A 21,410-nucleotide genomic window follows, 5' to 3' on the forward strand; every position below is an offset into this window, starting at 1 on the left:
AAGGACGATGGCTTTTCACTCTAAGCCTAAACAGCCAATTCCAACTGCCCTGGGGAGCACCCGAGGACCTCTTCCTCAGTCAGCGTGGGGAACTCCACACCAAAAGACCCGCAGCGCTGGCTCTTACCCCAATTCCCGCCCCTTCTCTGGCAGCTCCTGCCGCCTCCCCTCCACTGCCTTACCCGCCTCCACCGCCCCCCTCACAGCCCCCCGCCCGGTCCTGCGGGAGGGTGGAGGGGCGGGACCTGAGTTGTTTTTCCAAGAGAAGGAACCGGCGGTCTTAAGGTTAATCGGGTGTTTGCGCTCAAAGAGTTTGGGGTGACAAGGCTCAGGACCTGGGCGTGGTGGGGGGAGGGATGAGTCCGACCCTGGCTGGCCCCAGGAAGGGTCGTGTCAGATGGAGGCAGAAACGCGGCTGCCTTGGAGCGCGGAGCGGAGCCTACAAGGTCAGTGTCGAGGCGGAGCTCTCCAAGGTGCTGAAGCCACCCGACTCGGTCCCGCGGACGCCCCAGCCGCGGACTCTCGGGCCCTCCCGCTCCTCACAGGCAAGGCCCCAAGTCCCCAGGCCCCGACCCGTGCGGTTCCCGGAGACCTCAAGAGACCGCTCGCCCTCTGGGGTCTCGTTCCGGGCTCCGCCCCGGGTGACCTTGGGCACTCAGCTTTCCCTCACAGGCATCGGTGAACTCGCCCTCCGGCCGCGGCTAGCTAGGCGGCGCGTCCCATCCCGGGGCTTGGAGAGAGGATGCGCACCCCTTCCCCGGCCTGCAGCGCGGGAGCCGGGAGCCGGGCGGCGGGGGTGGGGGGCCGGGCAGGGGTTGTGTGCGATGGGCGGGCTCCTCTCTCCCTGGCGGACTGTTGCCTGTCTTCTCTCTCCAGCTCCTTTCTAGGCCCCGACGGCGCCCGTCTTCTCTGATAGCCCGGCGGCCGACATGCGGCCCTGAGGCTGGAAACTGCCGGTCCTCGGCTCTCTGCCCCGACGGAACCGTGACGGCTGAGCCGACCCCACCCACCCGTAACCTCTTGCTGGGGTCAAACACTCGCGCCTCCGAGGTCCCACTGTGAGCGGGGCCCTGTAGGGAGGGTGGTCCAGGAGGGGCGCGAGACCACCTCCAGGTCCCGGGTGCTTGGTCAGAGCGGAGGCGGAGAGCGCAGCCAGACGGGGCTGCCAGCTCCCTCCCCAGCCCGCGAGGGGGCGCCGCGTCCCCATGACAACGCGGACACCCCACCCCACCCCCCACCCCAGCCTCCCGAGAGGGCAGCGCCCCCCGCTAAGCCGTACTGTCAACCGTGGGCGGTGCCCCTACAGTGGCCGAGCGCGGAGCTGTCGGCCGGCTCCAGTGAGGGGCGCGCGTAGCTGGGGTTCCCGATGCCCCGGGTGGTGCCCCCCGCGCGTCGCAGTTGGGTGGCCGGCCCGGGGCGGGCGGCGCGGCCCCACCAGGATTGGCTGCTTCCCCGTGACATCACGCGGCTCGGGGAAAAGTGCGAGCGTGAGCGCGAGTCGAAGCCACAGCGCCAGGAGCTGCGGGCGGAGCAGGGGCCGCCCCTCGGCACCCCGTCCCCGCCCCCGGCCCGCGGCCCGGCCACGCGCCCCGCCCGCTGGCCCGCGGGCCGCCCGCTGGTCCCGCCGTCTGTCAGGTGCGAGGGGACCGGGGCGGAGGTGTCTGGTAAGTGACTCCGCGGCGGCGCGGGGGCGGGGGGGACTCGGTTGCGGTAGAAGGACGTGGGGCTCCCGGACCCTCTGAGGTTCCCCGGAGGCGGGTCCCATTGGGACGGGGCCCCAGGCTCCTTTGGGGACGAGCGCGGTGCTGGGGGCTGCACAGAGCCCGGGGGTGAGGGGCCCCGCTGGAAGAAAGACACGGAGTCTCGGAAGCTTCTCCAGGTGCGCCTCTGGGAAGGAATGGACATTCAGGAGGTCGGGGGAGGGTTGCCCGCCCACAGCCCTCAGGGCGCCAGGGGCAGCCGTCGGGGGCGGGACCCCGCACTCCAGCCCTCCCACCTGCAGCTCTGGAGGGCACCAGGCTCTGGAGCCCTAAGGAGCCTTTTTCCCGCCCGTCTCCCCGCCCCCCACCCCCCGCGCTACCAGCCCATTCCGATCCATGAAGTCCTCCATCCGCGACCTTGAACCCCGACGGAAATACCCCTACCCGCTCCTGGCGCCCTTCCCCCACTCCAGGACTACCCCCTGCTGTTGCCCAGGCTCGGAGCCCGGGAGAGCGGAGCCAAGCCCTGGGCCCAGTGGCGGAAGTGTCAGGCGCAATGTCTTTGCCAAATCCCCTGAGCCCCTTCTCCCTCCTGTGAACTCTTGAGTCTCTTCTCCCGCCCCAGGGACGGATCCAGGGGCCACAGCCTTCCCGGAGCCCTAGAGTGAATGCCTAAGAACCAAGGACCCACACCCCAACCCCCTCCCCACGGCGTCCAGAGCACGCGCTCCCTTCTCGTCCGGAAAAGGGGGGGGGGCCTCCAGAACCCGGGAAAGCACGGTGCCCACGCCCAGAGGCCGCAGGAACTGCGTGCTAGGGGGTTGGGGGGAGGGCGGGGCACCGGAGAGCCAGGGCCCCATCAACCGGGAAGGAGACCTGGAGGAGCCTCCAGATGAGCCCAATAATAACTCCCAACCCGGCCCTCGAGGTCCGCCCTGGCTCAGGGCTCGAGAAACCGGTGCCCACTCTAGCCGCTCGGGCCAGACGGTGCCTCTCCTGCGGGGTGCAGGGTTAGAAGTGTGGGTGGGGAAGAATCTTACACTCAACTGACCTAAGCCGCGGCTGGGCCTCCCCGTTTTGGAGTGTTGCCGGTACACTCCCGCGGGCAGACCGGGCACCCTTTGGCCATAATGCTCCGTGGGCACGCTGAGCTGAACCCCGTGTCCTGTAAGGCCAGTGGGGCGACTCCGGCCGCGGCCCCTCGACAGAAGTCAGTTCCAGGCTGGGACTCCACACTGCAGCGTTGGGGACCCAGACACCACTGGGCGCTGCCTGAGACGATGCCCCAAGGTCAGGGGGCCCGTGGCAGCCCAGATTGTAGCCTGGCCGCGACCCTTCCCCACCCATGAGCGGGGCACGATCCAGACACTGTCTCTAGACTCGCTTCTCTGCGCTCAGACAGCCAAAGTCTGAGCTGAGTCTCCCGGCAGGGCCCGGAGCGGTCACCTCCTGCGGGCCCTGCATTTGCTCCTGTGCACAAACTCACAGTTTGTGCATACTCACAGTTGTGCATATGCATTTGCATACCCGAATCGTGTGCATCCCCCAGGCCACAGCACCCCGGGCCGCACACGCACGCACAAGCACGTGTCCACATGGCACGGGCCCGCTCACGCGCACACGGGCCCCCGGTATCCAGGCGTGGCCGAGCGCGCACACACGCACATGCAGACAGCTACTCGCTTGTACTCGCGCTCCCCAGTAATCACACACAAACAGAACTCGCACTCGCCTTCCCGCCCACACGTTCCTCCGCGGGGCCGGGTGGAAGCCGGGCGCCCTTAACTTTCCCACCATGGAACCCGCGCGGAGCCGAGGGCAGCTCCTGGGCAGGGCCTGGCAAGGGGGTGGGGGTGGGAGGGAAACCACGTCCTTCCCCTGGGAGGCCCTGCCCTGGAGCCTCCTCTGTGTTCTCGGTCGCGATGGAGTTGGGGGCGGTGGCGAAGAGCCGCCCGCCCAAAGTCCGGAGCTGGCACCCAGGGCTCGACATTGCCATCTAGCGGTGCGCACAGCCCTGGGCAGCGACTGCTTGCTTCCCCAGATCTCCGGTGGGCCTGGATCGCAGAGAAAGCCCCAGAGAGGGTTGCTGTCAGAATGTCTGCAGGGAAACCCGAGGGGTCCAGAAAGAGGGTGGGGAGGAGGCGGCGAGACACCATGCCTCACCCCTTCTGCTGCTGGCAGCTTCCCCTAGCAGACCCAGAGCGGAACTAAACCACCTGTCACCTCCTTGGAGACAAGATGTCCCCCATGGAGATAAGAGGCCTCTTCTCTCCTGGGAAAGCTAAGTGGGGGAGCTGGCAGGGAGTGGGTGGGGACCCTTAGTTCTTTGGTTTTGAGCAGTGGACAGCAGAGGCAGGAAATCAACCTGAGACAGGTTGAGGTTGAGAAGGTGGCTCCTGGGTTCGAATCCTGCGCCCCCCCCCCCCCCCGCATTACAAACCGGATGACTTTGGGCAAGTTAATTAATATTATCCTCATCTGTAAGAAGATACTTCTATCAGTGAGATGGGAATACGAATAGTACCTGCCTTCTCAGGCTTCTGTAAGGATTAAACCAGATAATCTATATTAAAAAGCTCAGAGGAATTCCTGACTCCTAGTTAACAATAAACAAGGGCTATTATGTTTTTCATATTTGGCACCTCCAGTCCCATTCCCATCTCGCTGGCCTGTGTCCTGGCCCCGGAGGCTCACAGGGCTTTCCTGGGTGCTGGCGGACAGATCCGTCCTGCCCACCCTGCCCCTGCTTGCACCTGCCTGGGGAGGGTAGCCTCTTCATGCTGGGTGCTTCTGCTCTCCCAGCTCAGAGGGTGACACCTCTCAAAGCTGAAAGGGGGCTGCCAGAGACCCCAGAGAGGGTGGTATTTAGTCTTTGCCCTTGACTCATGTGTGACCTTGGAGATGGCAAAGCCCTTGTTGAGCCTCCCCTCCTGAGAACCAAGGATTTGGACAGGCGAACATGAACTGCCAGGCCAGGGGGCTGGGGCTGCGTCTGCAGAGGCGAGTGAGAGGGTCTGAGGCCGGGCGTGGGGCAGAGGGTGGTCACCCTGGCACTTGCCTCCAGCCTCTGGTGCATTTTCATGCTGCAGATGGAAAGTTTAGTTGCTGGTCCCCATAGCTGCTCGGGAGGGGTCCCGCGGACCCAGTCCTCTCTCTTTTGCAAATGAGAAAGAGAGGGGCGGGAAGGTGAGGTGGCTGGTCTAGAGCCAGGACCCTGCTGGCCTTGGGGCCTGGGCTGCTGGCTGAGGGCTCCTTCCTCCACACCGGCTGGCTCTCCCTCTCTCTTTCTCTCTCTCACACACAGACACTGTGTATACGACAGCGCGGGGCTGGCGGGGCTGGGATGGGGCCCGTGTGCGTGTGTGTAATGGTGCGCGTGTTGGCGGGTGTGAAGGAGGCTGGGCTGAACGGCTGCCCTGGCACAGCGCACTGGGCGTGGGCCTCGCTCACGTGTATGGGAGAGGAAGGCGGGGGAGAGATGAAGAGGAACCTGGGTGGGAGGGGGGTGCAGGCTCAGGGGAGGGGCCGTGTGGGTGGGCCGGGGGGACGGTGCCCTCGGGCTGGCCGCGGGCCCCCCTGCGACATTCCCCTGCCCTCTTCCCTCTGGGACACTCTGGGTCCCCTTTGGGTTCCCAGTCGGGCCCAGGGCTGGCCCCGGCCCCTTGGAAGCCATGTGTGTCTTTCCTCGGCTGACAGGCCCTCTCAGCTTCTCACTCCTCCTGGTCCTCACTCAGCCCCTGGCTGTGGATGGTCCCTACTGCCCCTGCACTGTGTCCCCACCCCTCCGCCCTGGGGCTGGGAGGGGGAGCTCGGGGAGGGGCTGCCGCAGTGGTATGCACCTCCCAGACCCCTCTGCATGGCACGCTCCTCGTCCTCGGGGGTTCCCCACTCCAGGCCACCCCGGTCATCCCAGGAGCCTGCCCCAAGGTGGTAGCACTGGCTCGGTGGCGCTTTGGGCCTCGGCTGCCAGCACCCTCAGCTCTGGGGTGGCAGCAGGACGTCAAGGACTCGTGGAAACTTGGGCGGGTTATTTAACATCTCTGTGCCTCAGTTTCCTCACCTGGAAGTGGTGAAAAATAAAGGTTTCTACTTCACAGACCTGACGTGAGGAAGACATTAGCTAATATTGATAAAAAGTACAGAAAGTGCCGGACGCTTAGTAGACAGTAAGTGTTAGCTGCTAACATATATTCTTGCCTGTGTCCCCAGTGCCATCTGGGAGGGTGGAGGACAGGTCCCCCTGTGATGTTTGGTCACAAAATGACTGACGAGGTGAATGAATGAACACTTCTGGCCAGAGCTACATGCTGACTCTGGGACCACTGAAGCCCCTCCCCATTGCTTCTCTGGGCCCCGCACGCCCTGGCCTTCTCTTGGCGCCCCACACGTGCCCCAGGGCCTTTGCTCTGGCCATTGCCCCCGACTAAGCCACCTCTGCAGCTCTTCACATGGCTGCCTCCTTGCCATTGTCCAGATCCCCTCCTTGGAGAGGCCTTCACTGATCACCCAGCAAGGAAGCGTCCCTGTCTGTCCTCTGACTCACCCACTGTACTGTTGCCCTGCCTTGTTCTCCTTCTAGCACTCTTTTTGCGGCTCGCATGTTTGTCTGTCTGCCCTGATCAGATTGTCAGCTCTGTGAGGGTGGGGCCCCGTGTGTGTCTCCATCCCTTCTGTAACTCCTGCACCCGGAACGGTGCTTGCACACGTAGGCCCTCAATACGCAACGGATGGGTGAAGAAACGAGCACACGATGCGACAGAGTTCTCCAAGGCTCTGCAGGGTGATGTTCCTCTGTCACCTCGAGTTACCTCTCTAAACCACTTCGCCAGTTCACCCTTTCCTCTCTCCTTCCTCCTCCAGACACTGGCCGCCCACCACTGCTAACCAAAATGGCGAACTTCACACCCGTCAACGGCAGCGCGGGCAACCAGTCGGTGCGCCTGGTCACATCAACCCATAACCGCTACGAGACAGTGGAGATGATATTCATCGCCACGGTGACGGGCTCGTTGAGCCTGGTGACTGTCGTGGGCAACATCCTGGTGATGCTGTCTATCAAGGTCAACAGGCAGCTGCAAACAGTCAACAACTACTTCCTCTTCAGCCTGGCGTGCGCCGATCTCATCATAGGCGCTTTCTCCATGAACCTCTACACCGTGTACATCATCAAGGGCTACTGGCCTCTGGGCGCCGTGGTCTGTGACCTGTGGCTGGCCCTGGACTATGTGGTGAGCAATGCTTCCGTCATGAACCTTCTCATTATCAGCTTCGACAGGTACTTCTGCGTCACCAAGCCCCTCACCTACCCAGCCCGGCGCACCACCAAGATGGCGGGCCTCATGATCGCCGCCGCCTGGGTCCTGTCCTTCGTGCTCTGGGCACCTGCCATCTTGTTCTGGCAGTTCGTGGTGGGCAAGCGGACGGTGCCGGACAACCAGTGCTTCATCCAGTTCCTGTCCAACCCGGCGGTGACCTTCGGCACCGCCATCGCCGCCTTCTACCTGCCCGTGGTCATCATGACGGTGCTCTACATCCACATCTCCCTGGCCAGTCGCAGCCGAGTTCACAAGCACCGGCCCGAGGGCCCCAAGGAGAAGAAGGCCAAGACTCTGGCCTTCCTCAAGAGCCCCCTGATGAAGCAGAGCATCAAGAAAGCCCCGCCCGGGGACCCGGCTCCCGAGGAGCTGCGCAACGGGAAGCTGGAGGAGGCCCCTCCCCCGGTCCTGCCGCCCCCGCCGCGCCCCGTGGCCGACAAGGACACTTCCAACGAGTCCAGCTCCGGCAGCGCCACACACCACACCAAGGAGCGGCCGCCCACGGAGCTGTCCACCACGGAGGCCACCACGCCCGCCTTGCCCGCCCCTCCCCTCCAGCCGCGGGCCCTCAACCCCGCCTCCAAATGGTCCAAGATCCAGATCGTGACGAAGCAGACTGGCAATGAGTGTGTGACAGCCATCGAGATCGTCCCGGCCACGCCCGCCGGCATGCGCCCGGCAGCCAACGTGGCCCGCAAGTTTGCCAGCATCGCCCGCAACCAGGTGCGCAAGAAGCGGCAGATGGCGGCCCGGGAGCGCAAGGTGACGCGGACCATCTTCGCCATTCTGCTGGCCTTCATCCTCACCTGGACGCCCTACAACGTCATGGTCCTGGTGAACACCTTCTGCCGGAGCTGCATCCCCGACACGGTGTGGTCCATCGGCTACTGGCTCTGCTACGTCAACAGCACCATCAACCCCGCCTGCTACGCGCTCTGCAACGCCACCTTTAAAAAGACCTTCAGGCACCTGCTGCTGTGCCAGTATCGGAACCTCGGCACCGCCAGGTAGGCGGGCAGGGGCGCCCAGGAGGTGCTGGCGGCCACGTGCGCGCGCGGAGCCACGTGGGCGGTCACGTGGGTGGTCCCGCACGTGGCTGCCGGGGAGCGCTCTGGAAGCGTCCCCCCGAGTTCCTGTTCCCCGACGAGGACTGAGGTGCCCAGGACCCCTGTGAGGCTCAGGAAGAAGCTGTGGCGGGATTCCGAGAGACCAGGTCTCCGCTCGGGCTGCGGAGGCTCAGCCCCAGAAGCGCCTGAACCAGGACTGCCCGGCCCGCCTCCGGGAGCTGGGAGGCGCTGGATTCTGGGGCACTGCCCCATTGTGACCAACCAGCGTGGCTGGAAGAATGGACATCTGGAGGGGAGCAGAAGCCCGGGATCCCCTTGGGAAGAGCAAAGGAGCCGATGCTTGGGAGAGGAGGCTTGGGAAGGGTCTCCCCGTTCTGCTGTAGTTGGTGCTTGCTCCCCGCTGCACCCCGCATGTAGGCCCAGCCCGTCCTCCCAGGTCCCATTCCAGGGGCAGAGCTCGCCCCTTGCTGCAGCTACTCGGCCAGGCGCTGGTTGGGTGGACGGGTGGGCTAGCTGGAGGCCAGGCCGTTGTGGGCTCTCAGGCCACCCCCCCACACACTGTCCTGGGGCAGCTGGGAGGTCAGTGTCTCACACTCAGGAACCGAGGTCTGGCTTCCTGTGGTCCCACGCTGAGCAGAGAGGCCCCCCTGGTTCTGAAGAGCTCTCCCAGCAGGCTTCTGCAGCATGTGAGGGAGGCCTGGGTGGCTGGGGAGAATGGGGACAGACTTGACCCACACAGGCTTCAGTGGGGGGGGGGCAGGGGGGAAGGCAGGCAAGCAGCCCCCATCTCTCCTCTCCCAACGGACAGAACCTTCTATTGGTAGTGAGCTATACCAAAAGACCTTTGCTTGAGAGTGGCTGCGATGAGTGTCAGTTCTAGGGAGCCTTCTGGGTTCCCTCCCAGCCTTGGTGTGGTCCCTGGGAAGACCAGACTGAAAGGCTCAGGGGACTGGACGGCGGCACCCTTTCAGGAGTCGGGGCCCTGGAAGCAATTTTCATAACCACTCTGCTTTTTCAATGAGCTCTGGGGAGCACTCACCGCCAAGCCCCCAGCCCCCTAAAAGCCAGTCCCAACTGCCTTCCCTTTCCTTCACGAGTCCCTGCCCCAACAAATTACCACAGCAAACTCCCTGGGTTGGGGCTTTTATATATTAAAGGAAAAGCTTTTATTGGGAAGAAACAAAAAAACAAAAACACAACGGTTTATTTATTTCTCAGTAATGGCATCTTTGTGGGGAAGAACAAAAGCGGGTACCGGGATTCACATCCCTCTGGGGCAGGAGGCTCAAGCTGTCCACAGTCCCCTGTCCCTCCCGGACACTTGGGGGTGGGGGGTGGAGGAATGAAAGGGAAGAAGCAGGGTATGATTGAGAAAGCTAACGAGTAGACAAAAGGCACTGGTAGGTGAGCTCTTGGGCCTGTGAGAGGGAGGGCACGGGCCCCGGGCTCCTTGGCATCCAGACCTGGCGGCTAGTCCTTTCCCTTCCCTTTCTTGGCTGTAAAACAAGCAAGAAACAACGTGTTAGCTGAGTTCAGGTGACCTAGTAGAGACACCGCCCCCCCCCCCCCAGCCTATACATTAGGGAGAAAATTCTGCCCCCTAGTGGCTGTAGATCAGCGGACCCCGGTACCCCGTGGGAGAGCGCAGCCATATTGATGCTGGACCTACCCCCACACCAACTTCTATACTTTCACTGGTGCTCAGAAAATCTTCGGAAAATCTTCAAGTTCTTGGTCCCCACAGCCCTCAGCCTCCACCTCCTCCCCTAACAAGTGGGCTGATTCACCTCTGCCCTGATGGCCTCTCTGGGCTGCTGTGAATCAGGAACCAGCTAAGGGATGGCAGGACCGTGAAGTCCTTCTGATACTAGAAAGGACCCAGGCTGACCAAATGTTCCCTCTGGCTGGAGAGATGACAAAGCGAAGCCCTTCCAGGACAACTCCCTGAATCCTAAGCAAAATGCTCCAACAGAACAGAGCGAGTTTGTTCTTCCACTCGGGCCAGAAGGACTTAATAACTCCTGAGCACCTTCTGTGGGCCACCCTCAGTACCTGCCCACCTAAGGTATCTCTACAGACAGGAAAAACCGAGGGCAGAGATGTCAGGAAGTCACCCGCCACATCCAAAACCTCAGGCTTAACCATTCCCTTTCACAGGTGGTGGCAGCCCCCGGCAATGACCCCCACACCCTCCTCCACTTCCCTGACCTTTGGCTTTGGCTTTGGTCTTGGAGGTGCAGGGCTTGGTCACGCGGATGGTCTCCTGGCACTGGGCATTGTACCGCGCCTTCTTCAGGGTGCCTTGGCGGGCTTTGGTGCCCGTGCCCCCATCACACGCCCCCCAGCTCTCAAACTTGTACTTGCAGTCGGCTGGCGGGAGAGCGCCCCGGGTCAGATCTGGGCAGCCAGTGGCTGGAGGCCACAGACCTGCCCAGGTTTCGGTGAGGCTGGGCCCGTCCCCTCTCCTGCCCTCCGCCTGCACCCCACCTCACCTCCAAACTCCTTCTTCCAGTTGCAAGGCACCCTGCACCGGATGCGCTGAGTCTGGGCCCCACAGGTACCCTCGCGGAAACCCACGCCGCAGTCCTTGCTGCTGGGGGTGCAGGGCCCCCAGGTCCACTCCGCGCACTCGCTCCCCGGGCCGCCCTTCTTCACTTTGTCTAAGACGCACGGGGAACGGAGCTCAGACATACTCGGGGATCGCTTCCTGGGGTCCGGGCCTCGGAACCCCGGCGGCCAGGCCCGAGGCTGCCGGCCTCACCGGCCCGTCTCCAGCCCTCCTCCAGTCCCCCACACCCCGTATCACCTTTCTTTTTGGCCACCGCGGAGGTGAGCGCCAGCAGGGTGAGGAGGGCGAGGAGGAGGACGCCTCGGTGCTGCATCCTGCGGAGGAGAGGTCGGGTCAGAGGCCCCCGCCCGCCCCCTTCCCCACGGGGGGCCGCACGCGCGCACCTCCCACCCCCGTCCCCGCGCTCCAGGCCCACGGGCCGCGGCGGCGGCGGCGGCGGCTGGAGGGCTCTGGGGTCGGCCCCTCGCCGCTAGCCGGGGCGCACAGCCGCAGGCGTCTCCCTGGGGGCGGCCTGGAGCCCAGGACGCAGCTCAGACCCCCACACGCCTCCGGGCTCCGGGTCGCCTGGGGCCCAGCGGGCGAGGGGCCGAGGCCGCCGCCGCACGTCGGCCGGGGCCCCCGCGCGCTCACTCGCTCGCTGCCCGCCGTGCTGCGCTCCCTCCCGCGCCGGGCCCGTCCCGCTCCGGCCGCCGCGGCCCCTTTTGTCTCCAGAACCGGTCTGAACCGGTCACATGGGCCCCCGCCCCCTCCCCGCCCCCCACCCCCACCGAGGAAGGGCCCGCCCCGCCCCCTCCCCTCAAACCCGCGCCGCCCCCCGACCCCGGCGTCCCCGCCTCCGCTCCCGCCCCGCGCCCCCGGGCGCTCCTACCCCGGCTTCCCGCCGCGGGTCCCCGCACCCCCCGTTCGCCCCGCCCGGGCCGTCCGCGTTCAGACGACGGGCTCTGCCGGCTCCCCCCGCCCCAGCTCCCGAGCCCGGGTCTCCCGGCCCCAGGACCCTGTCCTGCCCTGGCTCCCCCGGCCCCTGCCCCAGCCCCAGCTTTCCGCCGCCGCCTCTGCCCCCTCCCCGGGGCCGTTCTCTTTCCCCGCAGGACGCCCGCCTTCCTTCCCGGGGAGGGAAGACTGGGAGGATGGGGACTTGGGAGGGAGCTCGGAGCCCCGGGGGTGTCACGGGTCCCGGCGCTCGGCGCGGGGCCCGCATTCCAGCCTGTGTGCGGCTCCGTCCCCCGATGACTGTTTAACCCCGTCGAGGACCGGCCCTCTGCGCCCCCTTAGCTGCTGGGGAAGGAGCGCCAGCCCCCACCTCGGGTCGCTTCACCAAGTGTACAGGGAGCCGCTCTGCTCGGTGCTCGGGGAGCCCCAGAGAAAGCGCTCGGGCTCGGGGGACGCGGACGGCGCCGCGCCTTTCAGGAGCGCAGGTTTTCGGGGGCGGGAGCTGGAGGAAGTTGGGGGGTTGGGGAGGAGCCCGCAGGCCTGGATTTGGTGAGGCTTGGGAGCTGACAAGCGCCGTCTGAGAAGTTCCAGACCCAGCCAAGGCGGCGGCGGCTGCAAATGCCCACCCGTTCCGACCCTGGGGCCTCGGGGATCACCTCACCCGATCCCCTAAACAGCAAAAGTAACTGGGGCCTGGGGGAGAGGGCTTGCCCAAGGCCACAGGGCAAAGGGGCCAAAGAATCCAGGCCTCGCCCCCCGCCCCACCTCTCTTTCACTTTCATTGTTGTCGTCCCTGCGGGAAGCGGGAAGCGAGAGGAAATCAGCTCCTCCCCCGGCCCCGGCGAGCCGTGCCGCCAGGCCGAGGTCAGGTCCCGGGCAGGCCCTGAGACCCCACCCCCAAACAGGAACCAGGATCCCCCAGAAGAGGGTCTGTAGAGGCCCAGGGTGTCCAGTCTCCCCACCACCAGACCCCGCTGCTTCTGGAAGACCTCCTCCGCAAGAAAAAAAGAGCAGAAAGGAAAAAAGTCCACTTTACTGAGTCACACCCAGCTGTAAACATGTCACCACGAGAGCCCCACTCCAACCCCCAGGCCACACGGTCGGCGGTGGTGAAATGACTGGGTACACGGGGAGGGTCCGGGGGGTCAGGAGCCAAGCAGGGCGGCGGGCAGGCAAACGCAGCAGGCTCCGTGTTTCCGGGAGGAAGCCCCGGGGAGGGTGGGGTCGGGGCAGGAGAGAGGGCCCAAGCTGCCCGCAGGCTCAGAGTCCGGGCCCTCGCGGCCCAGGCGGCTTAGGAAGCCTCTTCCCGAAGGCTCCCTGATAAGGGCCCCAAGCCCCGCTGCCCTCCCCCGCTCCCCCTAACTCCTAGGGAGGGCACCCGCCGCAGGGACGGTGACGGTGGCCCTGAGGTGGTCCCGCCCCAGTCCCCCAAAGGCCTGCCCGGCCCAGTCCAGTTTCTTGTTCCCCTGTCAGGCCCGGGTCAGGCTGGGGCCTCAGGGGGACAGGTGGGATCCCCCAGCTCCTCAGAGTCCAGCCCCAGGCCTGGGCGGCTCCTCAGGGGGCAGCACGGGGCTCCTTCCCTGGGGCACGGGTCCCCCCGTGGTCGTCCGACTGGAATGTGGCAGTGAGGTGGGCGATGAGGGGGCTCCTCCCCTGGCTGGCCCTGTCCCTCCTGCTACACGGCCGTCTCTTGGTCCTCCCGCTGGATCATCTGGTAGTGCTGCCGGTTCTCCAGGTAGGCGGCGAGCTCCGTGTCCTGAGCCTTCTCGGCCCGCTGCCGGGGAGTGTCGCCCTGGAGGGGGGGGGGGCTGCCATCACTTCAGGGGCCTGAGGAGAGGGCAGGGGACCTTCCATCCAGGTGGCCGGTGAGGAAAAGAAAAGCTTCAAAGGACAGGCAGTCATGGGCTGCCCACCCGCCCCAACACCCCCTTCTCCAGCGCAGGCTCAGGTTTCTCAGAGTCCGGAGGGTGTGGGTTGAAGGACAGCTTCCAGTCCTAAGAGGTGGCTCTCCTCCATGGCTCAGCGCTCACAAGGGCCCGCGCTGGGGAAGGGGCTCCCTGCCAGTCTGCTCACCTGCTGGTCTGTCTTCATGAGAGAGGCCCCCGCCTCCACGATGTAGTGGCAGATGGTACGCTGGCCCAGGGCTGCCGCCTGGTGCAGACAAGTCTCCCCACTGTGGAAACAGGGACTGGCTGTGGACCCCCATCCTGTCCTCGGGGCCCTCTTGTCCCGTCTCCAGAGGGCTATCAGACACAGAAGGGAACTCGGGGCTGTGGGGCAAGGGCCGAGCGGATGTGGCCTGGAAGGGTTTCTAGGCTCTGACCGGCCGAGTGGGAGGGGCTAGATGAAGACGGGGCAGTTTCCAGGGTGACCAAGGTCTCGCACTGCCCAGATACTCACTTCTCCTCCACAGCGTCAAGGATCTCTGGGGGGGCTGGAGGAGAGGGGAGGGGGCGGTCAGGGAAGCCGGCCATCTCCCCTCCTCCCGCCCTGGCCCCGGGGCCCCAGTGGCCCAGCTCACCGTGGTCCAGCAGGTAGCGGACCACGTCCTTGCTGCCCGTGCTGACGGCATGGTGCAGGAGCGTGCGGCTCTGCTCGTCCCGGTGCATGAGGTCGCCCCCAGCTCGGTGCAGCTCCTGGAGCTGAGGGCAGGAGGCAGAGCAGGGCTGGGGCTCCTCACGGCCACCCGCGTGCCAGCCACAGAAATGTCCCCCAACTCCCATAGGCCGCAGGCCTGACCCTACTGTGCTCACACACGTCATCCCTCTGGGCGTCTTTCTGAAGTGTAGGGCAGAGACCCGGGGCTTCTGGGCTCCCCGGGAGCACTGAGCACCAGGCCCTGGGGCCTGTGGTTCCTCTAAGACTTGCTCCTCTCTGAGCACCGGGGACAGGCACACTGTGCCAACAAGCCCCTACGAAGGGACACTGTGAGCTGGACAGGGGCAAGGCGGAATGGGACAGTCAGCACGGAGACCCTGCAGAGGGCCAGACGAGACAGGCTAACTGGGCCCCACCCAGAGGCCCTGCCCCCCGGGGCGCGGGAGCTCGGGGCGGCGGGGCGGGGGGCCGAGCCCTCCTAGTACCTTACAGAAGTTGTTCCTCTTGGCCGCCTCTATCAGCTCCTCACCTGCACGGAACACCTGCCCGTTACACCCTGGGGCCGCAGGCGCCGGCCCTGTGTGGGTGCAGACGTGCTGGGCGGAGGCGGGGGCCTGCCCAGGGCGGGGGCCCTGGCGGGTTGTGGCCGTGGGGGGCTGTGGGGGGCTCCACCCCCACCGGGACCAGGGAGAAGGGAGAGGCCTCACCTTTAGGGGGCGCCGCATCCCCTGGTAGTGACCTGCAAGCAGAGCAGGATGAGACGGACCCAGCGACAGCTGTCACCCCCCTGCCCCGACCAGGGGGCGCCCTGTGTGCTGCCGACAGTTTACTGAGTGCCTCCTACACAGCAGGTGCCACGCCGGGTGCCGGCGACACAGCAGCGAACAAGACACATGGAGAGCTTGCTCTCGCGGAGCTTACATTCTAGTCAGGGAGACAGACCCGTCAGCAAAGAAAGAAGGCCTCCTCAGAGCGGACAGGGCTACGAAGAACACAAGGCGGCGTGCTGGGGTCTCACAGCAACGTCAGCCGGGGCTCCTGGGACGACTTCTCTGGGGAGGAAACTCCCAAGCTGAGGTGTGAGTGGAGCGGGGAGCTCGGGGAGGACCGGGGACAGTCCTGAGGCGGGCACACTGGGGGCCGCGAAGGGCCGGGAAGGGCACGGCACTGGGCAGTGCGGACGGAGGGGAGCTCGGAGGCCCCGGCTCAGGCTGCCGTGCTCAGATGTTGGGGGACAGCGGACAGGACTGCAGAGGAGAGGTCAGAGGGGGAGCCCGGGTCTCAGGCCAGAGCAGCAGGGTGGATGGCGACACCACTGCCCCCGGGGCGGGGGGGCGGCAAAGGGCTGGTCAGTTGGGTTTTGGCCAGGTTTGGTTCTCTGCCAGTGACTCAGCCAGGGAGGGGCCTGTGGGGACCCGGCAGCCAGCTGGACAGTGGACACGCGTTTGGCGCTGAAGGCAGGACGTCAGGAGGTACCAGCTTGTAGGCGGGGTTTCGAGCCAGGGGACTGGAGGAGACGCAGGACTCACCGGAGCGTGGGTGAGCAGGGGGAGGTGGGGAGAGGGGAAGTGGGGGTTGGGAGGTCAGGCCGGGCTGATGCCCCCAGCAGCTCAGGGTCCAAGATATAAATCTCGTCCTGTGCGATCTCAGTCACATAGTTGAGGTGTTCCTGTGGGTGGGGAGGTCAGGGGCCAGGAGTCAGGAACCTTCCAGGGTAGCCGACGGTGGGAGTACAGATGCAGCCAGGCCCGCAGGCCCGGAGAAGCCTCCGGCAGGCGGAACCTCCGTGAGGGGGCCCTGCCAGTCTCCCTCCCTGCTGCCCTCCCAGCTCCTTCCCACTGCTGAGCCTTTGCCCGGGGCACCCCGCACCTGGCCAGAAGTGCCTTCACCCCTGTGGCTCACCGGACACTTTTCTGGGCACCCGCCAGCTCCCTCTGCCTGTGGGCAGCGTGCCTACCCCCCATCTGCGAGCACAGGCAGGTGTGCCGGCACCACCCAGCAGGCCGAGGGGCAAGCCCATCTGGAGGTGCGGGCCAAAGGCAGAGGGGCCCCGGGGTGGTGCTCACCTGGGCCCGGTCGATCCTGTAGAAGCGGCTGGCAGTGGTGGCTGTGAGGGGGGCAGAGAGCTGTCTGAGGCGGCAGGAGGCCCTTATACAGGCCCAGATAGTCGCTGCCCCACCGGGAGCCCTGCGGGAGGGGGCAGGACACAGCCCGGGGACACCAGGAGCTGGTCCTTTGGGGCCACTCACCATCTAGGAAGCACCACTTAGGGGACAGTTTCTGGGAGGTGGGGGACTTGGCTCCAGCACCTTCGGGCTCCTGCCAAGAGAAGCAAAGGCCGAGAGTTGGCAGAGAAGAGAAACTAGAGCGGGTGGGCCCACACGGGGCAGGCTCCCGACCCCCTCACCTGCTGGAGCCTCTCGATGTGGGCACGGCAGAGCTCCAGGTCGCTGTCTCCGGGGACCACCACGGTGCCCAGTGGCACGGCTGGTGGGCAGAGCAGGCTGTCAGCGGCTGGCCGTACCCCCCTGCCTGGCCCTCAGGGCCCCCAGCAGCTCCTTGCCACCCAACCCCCCCCCCCCCCGCCCCGCTTGCCACTCACAGGCCTCCTTGAGCTGCTCCTTGTCGTAGTGCAGGGCCTCGTAGTCGTGCATGCTGACCCTGCTCACCTGGATCCGCAGCTGCTCAGGCACGGGCTGCTGGCTGAGGCACAGGTGGTAAGAGAGCACTCGGGAAGGATCCTCGGCCGGGCGCCAGACCGAGGGGCCCTGCCTCGCTTTCCCGGGACAGGGCAACTGGTAGCCCCTTCTCCAGCTGGGGAAACTGAGGCTCGAGAGAGGGGCAGCGTCTGGTGGTGGCTGGGAGGGGAACATACTCGCTGTGCAGGGGGGCGGTGCTCCGCCGCTTGGCCTTCTGCACCATAGTGGCCTGGTTGCGCAGGGCGATGCGAATGCGCGAGGCTGAGAGCTTGCAGGGCTCACCATCCACCTGCACTGGGATGGCCTTGGACGTGGTGAGTACCACCTCACGGCACTGTGTCAACCGCTCGCCGTGCCCGCCTACCTGCAGCGCCGCCTGTGGGTGCAGGAGGCTCAGGGCAGGGGCAGGGGTAGTGGGGCCCCAAGTTCTGTTCCCCGCATGGATGCTCTGGCCAGGGAACAGAGCGACAACAATCCCCCAGAGAGCAGAGGGAGGATAGGACCCCAGTCAGAGAGGGGAGGGGAGAGTGAGACCCTGGTCAGAGAAGGGAGGGGGAACCCCAGCCAGGGAGAGGAGCATGAATTCTCCCATCTTGGCCAGTGAAGGGAAGTTTGGTGACACTCCCCCCTTCCATCCTTTTTTTTTTTTTTTTTAGATTATTTATTTATTTGACAGAGAGAGAGAGACAGTGAGAGAGGGAACACAAGCAGGGAGAGTGGGAGAGGGAGAAGCAGGCTTCCCGCAGAACAGGGAGCCCGATGCGGGGCTCGATCCCAGAACCCTGGGACCATGACCTGAGCCGAAGGCAGACACTTAACGACTGAGCCACCCAGGCGCCCCTCCTCCTTCCATCTTGGGACAGTGCTCCTGGTCACTGTGGGGACAGAGCCAGGGCTGCAGGCAGGTCCCATGCTGGCCCACTCACCAGAGATGTCATGGTAAAGCCAATGACCTCGAGGTAGCCATCGTCGTGCCGCTGGGGCTCAAAGTCGTGGTGCTCCCCAGGGTGGCCCCAGGGCATGGTGCCTGCACAGTACCTGAAGGGGAAGGTAACACAAGGGCCTTCAGAGGACTGTCGTGCAGGGTGGAGACATCAGGGCACACACAGGGCCCTCCTGTCCTCACCTGGGGATATTCAGGAAAACAATGCACTGGGGTTTCAGGTCCTGAATCTTGGGGGTCAGGTCAGTTCCGTCACACTGCAGGCAGGACCAGGGGAGGGTGTAGGGTATATATGGTGCCAAGGTGGCCTCCGTCCCCGCTGGGCTCACCTACCCTGCCTGCCAGCTTGGCCCGCTTACCACCACTCGGATGTGCTTGGCCAAGTCCTTAGAGCTGCCCATCAGGAAGTCAGAGAAGGCTGTCTGTGGGCGAGAGAGGGCGTCACCATCTGGCGACAGGGACTTTTGCTCACCACTGCCTGGCAGGGGTCCTGTGGCCTGGCACATACAGGTATGCAGGGGGCACAGGCGGGAGAATAGTGGGCATGGCGGGGAGGGGGGAAGGGGGGGCCTGTTGCTGGCAGATCCCAGACTCACCCCGGCATAGAACATCTTATTCCGAAAGCGGCTGTTGAATTTCTCTGGGTTGGCCTCTGGGGGGCGACAAGAACCGGGACAGTCAGTCCTTCTGAACCTGCTGGGGCTTCCCAGGCTGGGGTGGGAAACGAGGGCTGGGAACTGCCAGGGGCAAGTTCTGACCCTCTCGGGACCCTCCTGTGTCCTCCCCTCCCCAGCCTCCCGATGCTTTCGCAGCAAGTGGTTGCCCACCTCGAGACTCATGAAATTCCAGGGTGACATGGGCATCAAAGCCCAGGCTGAAGTAGTTGTTGAAGACATCCAGGGGCAGCTGGAAAAAGGTCAAGGGCCCAGCATGAGGGCTGGGCCACACAGCCACCTCCCTGCTCTGGCCACCAGGCTGGCTTGGGCCACACAGCCACCTCCCTGCTCTGGCCACCAGGCTGGCTTGGCCCACGCAGCTTTGGACGCCTTTCCCACAGTTAACAGGATCCACCAGAAAGCTCCTCCCTCTAGCCCGAAGCCTGCCTTCAGTTCCGCCCTCTCGGCTCCCTGCTCCGAGTGCCCCGTATCCCAAACACCCTGGGCCCTGCTGGCACGCTCTTCCCTGCCTTTCCAGTCCCCCCACCCCCGACACTTCGTCCACAAGCGCCGTATTCTGTAGGGGCTCCGTGAGAACGGGGACTTTGTTTTGTTGCTGCTTAAAATGATGCCTGGCATGTGGTGGATATTCAGTAAATATTTGCCCAGAGACTAGCTTATGGGGTACCATTATCACCATCGTACAGGAGAGGTCGAAAGTCTGGAGAAATGAAGAGATTTGTCCAAAGCCCCAGAACCGGCAAGTGGGACAGAGAGTTTTCCCCATCACGGCCCTGGCCGACCGGCAAGTGGGACAGAGGGCTTTCCCCATCATGGCCCTGGCCGACCTACCCGGTCAGTGGCGCCCTCATCACGCTCCTCTGGCCCTGCGTCGGGGTTGGGCTCAGCACGGAGGTCCCAGCGGTCTAGCTGCACCACATTCCCCTCCTCCACGTGGGAGAGGATCTTGGACACAGGCTCATCCGTGTAGCCCTGGGGGGACAAGGCAGGAACTGAGCCTCTCTTGGGGAGAGCCCCCCCCCAGCAGCACAGCCCACCCCCCACTCCCCGCCTCTGGGCTCTTACCCCACCCCAGTTGAGGGTACGGGCCAAGTCATTGCCAGTGCCCAGGGGCAGAATGGCAACAGGGGGTGGTGGCTTTAAGCGCAGCTGGTCCAGAGTGGAGAGGATCCAGCCGACCTGGAGGGGGCAGAGCAGAAGAGGCCAGGTCAGACCAGCGGGGGCCCAGGCTCGGGCCCCCACTGGAGAGGCAGGAGGACTCACCGTGCCGTCGCCTCCACACGCCAGGATGCGCAGGTTGTGCACTTTGCGGTACATCTCCAGCCTAGAGTCAGAGGACAGGAACAGGGCCAGGGTACGTGCGCCTGGCCCTCTGCGCCAGGCAAGCCCTCCCCACCATCTCCACAGAGCCACGGCAAGTACTTACGCCTCCTTGGGCCCTCCCTGGCTCAGGTCAAAGACTTGTCGGGGGTTGAGATACCACAGGAAGGACTGGATGATCTTAGCGCCCTGTAGGGGGCACCGGGGGAGTCGGTCAGGGCTGGTGGACTGAGGTGGGGAGAAGCATGTGAGAAGGAGGACGGACGTGGCTGTGGGAACCAGGCCCAGCAAAGGGCGAGGCTCTGATTTCCTCAGGACCTCTGGGCAAGAGGGATGGGGCAGGAGCCTGCAATGGAACCTGGGAGCATTTGCTGGGGAGGGAAGGGTTGCGGAGCTTGACCCCGCTCCTCCCCCGGAGGCTTTCAATGGAGAGGGAGGCTGTGCGTACCTGGTTGCCCCCACTCTTGGGGTTCACAAACACCAGCAGGGGCTTCATGAGGGGCGACGGGGTGGGCCTGATGATGAAGGGTCTCCAACGGCCCTCCTTGGAGACAGAGAGACTGTAAGACTCTACCCTGGCTAGACAGACCTCACGCTCGTTCTTGGCAGTGCCCCCTCACGTTCTGCCTCCAGGGCAGACCTTAAGGTGGGCCTGGCCACAGAGAGGCAACTCGGATCTGGCCTCCCACCTTCCCCAGGGGCCCAGGGAGCTCAGCACTTCAAGAAACAGGCCCCTCCTTCCTGTTCACCTCCAGCCGCCCACCCAGCCCCAGGACTAACCTCTGGCCCTTTCTTGCTAGATTTCCTCTTGAAGGATGCTCTTTTTTTCTTCTTGCTTGCCTTGAGGGTATTCTGCAAGGGAAGCAGGGGCATTGGCGACAAGGCAGGTGGGCTGGGGCAGCTGGCAGAGCCCACGTGTGGGGGTGGTGTCACGGGTGCAGGCAGGACTCACCTGCGGCCTGCGGGCACGGAGGATCCAGGTGGGTGGGATGACCACAGCAGCGTGCACGCCCAGGGAGCACGGCTCCTCTATCTGTTGCAGCATGAAGCAGGACACCTTGCTGTGGTACTAGAAGGGCGGGGGGCGCAGCTGAGCTCAGCCTGAGCTGAGCCCTGGGAGCCCCCCTCGCAGTGTCACCCAGGGGACAGCCTCCAGGGGGCCGGGGCGGGCACCACTTACTGCCTGCTTGCACCAGGAGCAACTGATGGCCACAATCTCCTTGCTGTGGAAGGTGAACTTCTGCTGGAAGCCCTAGGGTGGAGAGGGTGGTTGGGGCACCAGCGGCCAGGCCCAGAGCAGCAGGCCCAGCCCCTCTTCCGTGGCCAACCTCTCTCCACCCAGGGAAATTGAGCCCATTTTTAAAAATTAAAACAACTGTCAAATAAGCCCCTGGAGCAGGGAGGCCTGCGATTCTCTGAAGTTACCTGCAAGGCGCTGGGTGCACACACCCGATCTGTTAGAAGGGGTCACAGCTAACTCCTGCCAGTGGAGATTCCCTCCTTCCTGACCCCAGACCCTGAAGCCCCCCGGTACATGCTTAGAGTGCTTCACACTTCTTCACGGCACCTGTCACATTCATTCCCTTGTTCAT

The 21,410-nt window shown here is 64.8% G+C and overlaps 3 protein-coding genes across 31 annotated transcripts in view; 1 reads left to right on the forward strand and 2 right to left on the reverse strand.

The window, feature by feature from the left end:
• The first annotated feature begins 1,524 nt into the window (after nucleotides 1–1,524).
• CHRM4 (cholinergic receptor muscarinic 4) lies at nucleotides 1,525–9,073 on the forward strand. Its single transcript, XM_045892633.3, has 2 exons — nucleotides 1,525–1,664; nucleotides 6,561–9,073. The coding sequence occupies exon 2, from the start codon at nucleotides 6,590–6,592 to the stop codon at nucleotides 8,024–8,026; it is 1,437 nt and encodes a 478-aa protein (XP_045748589.1). The 5' UTR covers nucleotides 1,525–1,664; nucleotides 6,561–6,589; the 3' UTR covers nucleotides 8,027–9,073.
• Nucleotides 9,074–9,259: 186 nt separating this feature from the next.
• Nucleotides 9,260–12,365, reverse strand: MDK (midkine). Of its 4 annotated transcripts, none has more exons than XM_064576549.1 (5): nucleotides 12,347–12,365; nucleotides 10,889–10,965; nucleotides 10,575–10,742; nucleotides 10,291–10,452; nucleotides 9,260–9,578 (listed from the first exon to the last, which is right to left on the reverse strand). In XM_064576549.1, exons 1-5 carry the CDS (start codon nucleotides 12,361–12,363, stop codon nucleotides 9,553–9,555), a joined length of 450 nt encoding a protein of 149 aa, XP_064432619.1. In that variant the 5' UTR covers nucleotides 12,364–12,365; the 3' UTR covers nucleotides 9,260–9,552. The 4 variants fall into 4 exon arrangements, with proteins under 4 accessions (XP_064432619.1, XP_045749778.1, XP_045749777.1 ...); XM_045893822.3 differs by lacking the exon at nucleotides 12,347–12,365 and adding an exon at nucleotides 11,952–12,200; XM_045893821.3 differs by lacking the exon at nucleotides 12,347–12,365 and adding an exon at nucleotides 11,282–11,402.
• Nucleotides 12,366–12,598: 233 nt separating this feature from the next.
• The window catches only part of DGKZ (diacylglycerol kinase zeta), a 41,198-nt gene continuing 32,386 nt past the window's right edge, over nucleotides 12,599–21,410 (reverse strand). For 9 of the 26 annotated variants that reach the window (XM_064576544.1, XM_064576543.1, XM_054511953.2 and 6 more), the window contains 25 exons: nucleotides 20,999–21,070; nucleotides 20,771–20,887; nucleotides 20,599–20,670; nucleotides 20,267–20,362; nucleotides 19,925–20,007; nucleotides 19,762–19,822; nucleotides 19,564–19,677; nucleotides 19,330–19,470; nucleotides 18,649–18,727; nucleotides 18,418–18,473; nucleotides 18,181–18,243; nucleotides 18,005–18,078; nucleotides 17,805–17,916; nucleotides 17,055–17,254; nucleotides 16,782–16,882; nucleotides 16,587–16,666; nucleotides 16,429–16,498; nucleotides 16,246–16,286; nucleotides 15,709–15,848; nucleotides 14,887–14,918; nucleotides 14,665–14,708; nucleotides 14,103–14,223; nucleotides 13,982–14,015; nucleotides 13,655–13,754; nucleotides 12,599–13,462 (listed from right to left, as the gene is read on the reverse strand). In XM_064576544.1, coding sequence (XP_064432614.1) covers nucleotides 13,289–13,462; nucleotides 13,655–13,754; nucleotides 13,982–14,015; nucleotides 14,103–14,223; nucleotides 14,665–14,708; nucleotides 14,887–14,918; nucleotides 15,709–15,848; nucleotides 16,246–16,286; nucleotides 16,429–16,498; nucleotides 16,587–16,666; nucleotides 16,782–16,882; nucleotides 17,055–17,254; nucleotides 17,805–17,916; nucleotides 18,005–18,078; nucleotides 18,181–18,243; nucleotides 18,418–18,473; nucleotides 18,649–18,727; nucleotides 19,330–19,470; nucleotides 19,564–19,677; nucleotides 19,762–19,822; nucleotides 19,925–20,007; nucleotides 20,267–20,362; nucleotides 20,599–20,670; nucleotides 20,771–20,887; nucleotides 20,999–21,070 — 2,277 coding nt within the window. In that variant the 3' untranslated portion in view covers nucleotides 12,599–13,288. The other 17 variants (XM_064576546.1, XM_045893814.3, XM_064576548.1 and 14 more) reach the window with 11 other exon arrangements.

This window comes from Mirounga angustirostris, unplaced genomic scaffold (genome assembly GCF_029215605.1).
Source record: "Mirounga angustirostris isolate CCGP_5_RB_7025 unplaced genomic scaffold, mMirAng1.0.hap1 SCAF_13, whole genome shotgun sequence".
NCBI classification, from domain to species: Eukaryota; Metazoa; Chordata; class Mammalia; order Carnivora; family Phocidae; genus Mirounga; species Mirounga angustirostris.

Coding starts and splice junctions, on each gene's coding strand:
- CHRM4 (XM_045892633.3), top strand. CDS start 6,590: ATGGCGAACTTCACACCCGTCAACGGCAGCGCGGGCAACCAGTCGGTG.
- MDK (XM_064576549.1), bottom strand. Junction 10,743..10,888: donor CGCGGTGGCCAAAAAGAAAG/GTGATACGGGGT, acceptor CGTGCGTCTTAG/ACAAAGTGAAGAAGGGCGGC. Junction 10,453..10,574: donor CTGGAAGAAGGAGTTTGGAG/GTGAGGTGGGGT, acceptor CTCTCCCGCCAG/CCGACTGCAAGTACAAGTTT.